Here is a 5,056-nt window from a genome sequence, read left to right as displayed (position 1 = left end):
TATAATAATTTTTATTTAATACTATACTAGAAAAAACTTTAGTCACAAAGAAATCTTAAAAAAAACTTTAACATAATATCAAGTCATCCTTTAGATCTCAATAATTTCGTTTTTACTGTTCCATAACAAAAACAGTAGTCTCTAACTAAATTATAATAATTACCAAATTTATTTTCTCTTTCTTATATTATCATTACATTACTCAAGTCATGTGTTATATAATATATGAACAAAAAAATATATCTTTAAATCTGTATCATTTTTTTATCTGTACACTATAATTCACCTTTTTATAAACAACAATTAATTAATAATTAATTTCGGATTTTCAGAAGGTACAACCTTTGCCAAGATTCCTCACCAATAACCGTCACTATCACCGCCGCGATCCCCATCCATATCACCACCTTCATCGCCATGAATTGCATACCCGTGTGGCGACCGTAGCTGCTATGCTCTCTCATCAATGATGTTGCGTTCATCAACAAGAGCTTCTCTACGCTTCTTTCGCCGGCAATCTGAATCTCAATTTGGTACTTTTTCTCATCCCAAACCCTTCCTTTTTCCCATTACTCTCTCTTATACCACTGATATTGATGTCATCAAGGACAGACCCCATCTCGTAGATTCTATTAGAAATCTCCAAAACCTTGATTCTGCTTTGCATCTCTTTCACAAAATGGTTTCCATGAACCCTTTGCCATGCGTGAATGACTTTAACTTTTTGTTTAGCTCTATTGTTAAGATGAAGCATTACACAGCTGCCATTTCGTTAATCAAACACTTGTTCTCCTTACGACTCAAATCTGATACCCATACACTCAATATTGTTGTCAATTGTCTGTGCCGTTTGAATCACACTCCCTTTGCCTTCTCTGTGGTGGGGACGATGTTCAAAATCGGCTTGGAGCCCGATGTGGTCACATTTAACACCATTGTTAATGGTCTTTGTATTGAAGGCAATGTGGATTATGCTATTTGGTTTCTTGACCACATGGATAACATGGGATATCCACCCGACGCCCACACTGTTGGAGCAATTATAAATGGATTGTGCAAGATGGGCGACACCCCTGCTGCCATTGCCATTCTAAGGAAAACAGAAACAAGAAACTGCAAACCAAGTGTTACTGTTGCCGGTTATACCGCAATTGTGGATAGTCTTTGCAAGGATGGGCTGGTATCGGAGGCTTTGAGTCTATTCTTGGAAATGACAACAAAAGGTCTTCAACCCGATACTATCACTTACAATCGCTTGATTCAAGGACTCTGTACTTTCAGCAGATGGCAAGAGGCTGCATCTTTACTGAGTGAGAGGAAACAAAAGGGTATTATGCCAGATACGCATACTTTTAATATTTTAGTGGATGCTCTTTGTAAAGAGGGAAAGATTTCGAGTGCTAGAGCCATACTTGGTCAAATGGTTCGAATGGGAGAGGAGCCTGATGTTGTCACCTATCACTCAATGATTGCTGGTTATCGTTTCCAAAATCAAATGGAGGAGGCCCTGAAAGTATTTGATTTGATGGTTCACAAGGGATGCCAACCAGACGTCAACACTTGTACTACATTAATCCATGGATGGTGCAAGATCAAAAGGATTAATAAGGCTATTTATCTCTTGGATGAAATGATCAATAATGGTTTAAATCTGGATGTTGTGACTTGGAATACTCTTATCCATGGATTTTGCAAAGTGGGTAAACCGTTAGCTGCTAAAGACTTGTTTTTTACAATGCACAAATTTGGTCAATGTCCTGATGTATTCAGCTGTGCCATTATATTGGATGGCCTATTCAAATGTCATTTGTCTTCTGATGCAATATCATTATTTAGAGAAATGGAGAAGAATAATTTGGATCTTAATATTGTAACTTATAATGTGGTGCTCCGTGGGATGTGCCATGCCCGAAAACTAAATGATGCACTAGAACTCTTCTCTTGTCTGCCAGCAAAAGGCTTGAAACCTGATCAATATACTTATACAATAATGATCCAAGGTCTATGTAGGGAAGGACTTCTGATTGATGCTGAAGAGATGCTTATGAATATGGAAGAGCATGGTTGCTTGCCAGATAGCTGCACATATAACGTCTTCATCCAAGGATTACTACGACGAAATGCTTTTTTGAAGTCAATAAAATATTTTCAGATTATGAAAGACAAAGGTTTTGCAGCAAATGCTACAACCATGGAATTGCTTGTAGATTACCTCTCTACGCACAAAGGAGAGAATGCTTTTCAAGAATTTGTGCAGAAAATTGTTTGAATATATCAATATAACGTCTTAGTTCTTTATTTGAATCGAGGATTTGATGTTTGTGCAGAAACTGATACTTCCATGCTGCTTTTGGTTTTCAAATTGGCCACAGATCAAAATTTTCCTTCTTGAGAAGGTTATGCATTGCGTTACTCTAGTCATCTGTTTAGTTATAAGCTTCATTCATATGGAATTTCACGGAACAAGGTAAAACTTTATGATATAATATAGTATTTATTAATATATTTTTAAATTTAGATTAAATAATTCTATTAAAAGATATTATATTAAATAATTTAACTGAAAGTATTTTCATATAATATTTTCAGTTAAAAACATTAAAAACTAAAACCGTAGAAAATATTACAAGAAAATAAATATGTATTTTACAAGGAGTAAAAACTTATTTAAACTTTTAAAAATTTAGTTATTTAAGTTAAGGCTAATAATAGGGCATTTGATTCATTTTTAACCAAAAAATTCCGAATAAGTTTCGGTATCCTCAAATTTTATGCAGATAAACTTTTTTAAATTTGTATATTTTATGTTAAATGTTGATGGTTAAACTATATAATTCGATCAAAGTCCCAAAATTAAAAGTTGCATCGGTTTGGTCAATCAGACATCAAACTACCAAATTTAAAGTGATGAACAAGGAAATTATCAAATTAATAAGTAGCTATAATTTTTGTTTCAATATTTATTTATAAATCCAGAGAATTAAAGTGTTAGACTTGACTATTCAATTGCTAGAAAAAGTAATTCGGCTCTGACTCCTAATAAGGTTGGTGGTGCATAAAGTTTACAAATGTTAGAATCAATTTATATATAATTGGGAATTAGCCATAAACCTTCATATAGTATTAATTTTACTGTCGCTGAAAACGATTTGCTGCAAATAATTTTTTTTTTATTTCACATTGTGTCCGAATCTGTCACGAAATCTTTAGCTTCTAGAAATTGGTCAAAAATATAAAATGCATGTATTTCAACAAAAACCAAATATATATAATAAAAATGTATCTTAGATAAGTTCAAGCTCAATGTATAATAGACATGATATTCTAGATGCTGATGGCCTCATCTTCTATATTGAGCGGGAATAACTATATACTATAATATATTTCGTTAATTCATAGGAGGTGCAAGATCAAAAGGATTAATAAGGCTATTTATATCTTGGATGAAATGATCAACAAAGGATTAAATCAAAAGGAGATAATGCTTTTCAAGAGAAAATTGTTTGAATATAACTTCTTAGTTCATTATTTGAATTGAGGAAATGATGTTCTAGTGTAGAAACTGATACTTCTATGTTTGCTTTTTTGTTTTTCAAATTAGCCACAGCAATGCAAGAATCTCATTCTTGAGAAGGTTATGCATTGTGTTATGCTAGTCATCTATTTCGTTTTAATTAAGCTTCATCCATGTGGGTTACGATAGGATTAGTATTGGGCTAACCCAATTAGAGAATTATACTATAAATAGGAGTATGATGTAATAATGTAAAATATCCATGATGTAATAAGAAATTCAATTTTTTTTCTTTGGTCTTAATTCTAGGGATTTCTCTCCTATTCTTTCTCAATATTTCTGATTCTCTCTATTCTTGATACAAATTCGTATCAAATAGTGCTTTTATTGAACACCTTGTCAAATTTCCATGGTGATTCACTGGACTCAACTTGGGATCAGATTCAAACTAATTTACAACGTTTGAATTCAAATTATCAAAAACGGACATAGTTACTTGAAGATATTAAAGTAACTTGTGCCAGAATTTGTGCAACCTTGATCGATAATTAACAAATCCAGGATTCAAGCCAAATCAGAACCAAATTCATCAGAAGACAATCTAAATTCAAACATTCATGCCATTTTAGAGGCAGATTTTCAACTATTTAGCAACAATTCACCAAATCTGAAAGCAAAAAAGTTATTAATCACAGATCTACAATTACAAAATTTGAATTTTGAATATGAAGATGCAGCATTCGAGAATGTAGAAACAAAAATTCCAGAGTTCAACAACAATGCAGAACACGAAGAGGAGCCAGCAAAATTAGATTTTAATTTTGAATTTCTACCTGAAGAATCAACAGAACTTGCAGCTAAAGTAGAATGTCAACCAACAGAACACGCATTTAAAAACTCAATTCCAGGGATTCCAACCACAGCAGGTTATGGAGCAAGATAAAATTTAGGGTTAAGTATGATTTTGGTCCCTAACGTAGGGGCCAAAAATCGATTTCGTCCCTCGGCTTTTTTTCGCTTCAAAAAGGTCCCTGAGATTCCGGTTTGTTTTAAAATCGTCCTTCGGACCAAAATGCCCCTATCCCTTCTTCCCCAAAATTCTCCCTTCTTCTCCAAAATTATGCAACCACCACCACCACCACCACCACCACCACCAGAACTCAGAATCAGAACAACAACCACCACCACCACCATCATATCATCATCATAACTCAGAATCAGAACAACACCACCACCACCACCACCACCCCTCATCCACTGTCACTCCATCACCAGCATCCATCACACCAAAACATCAGAAAATCCAGAAAAATCACATCAAAATCAGAAAAACCAAAACATCAGAATCAACATCATTATTGTCATCCTCATCAAAATCCAGAATTCAAAAAATCTAGAAAAATCAAACAACAATATACTCAGAATCAGAAAATCATCATCATCAAGAACCCAGAATCAACAAGAAGAGAAGAAGAAGAAGCGGCGAGCGGCGGACAACGGCTCGGCGGTGGTGTCGGCGGGAAGAAGAAGAAGAGGCGGACA

At 34.2% G+C, this 5,056-nt stretch overlaps 1 protein-coding gene across 2 annotated transcripts; it reads left to right on the top strand.

Annotated features, from left to right (window-relative positions):
• The first annotated feature begins 280 nt into the window (after positions 1-280).
• LOC130979142 (pentatricopeptide repeat-containing protein At3g22470, mitochondrial-like) lies at positions 281-4,704 on the top strand. 2 transcript variants are annotated; one of them, XM_057902508.1, is made up of 3 exons: positions 281-533; positions 960-2,467; positions 3,602-4,704. In XM_057902508.1, the coding sequence occupies exons 1-2, from the start codon at positions 467-469 to the stop codon at positions 2,267-2,269; spliced, it is 1,377 nt and encodes a 458-aa protein (XP_057758491.1). In that variant the 5' UTR covers positions 281-466; the 3' UTR covers positions 2,270-2,467; positions 3,602-4,704. The 2 variants fall into 2 exon arrangements, with proteins under 2 accessions (XP_057758491.1, XP_057758490.1); XM_057902507.1 differs by having other exon boundaries at positions 288-2,467.
• Positions 4,705-5,056: the final 352 nt, after the last annotated feature.

The sequence above is a fragment of the Arachis stenosperma genome, chromosome 5 (genome assembly GCF_014773155.1).
Source record: "Arachis stenosperma cultivar V10309 chromosome 5, arast.V10309.gnm1.PFL2, whole genome shotgun sequence".
Taxonomy (NCBI): Eukaryota; Viridiplantae; Streptophyta; class Magnoliopsida; order Fabales; family Fabaceae; genus Arachis; species Arachis stenosperma.
The sequence above is the reverse complement of the archived record's forward strand: the minus strand, read 5'-3'. Positions and strand labels throughout refer to the sequence as shown.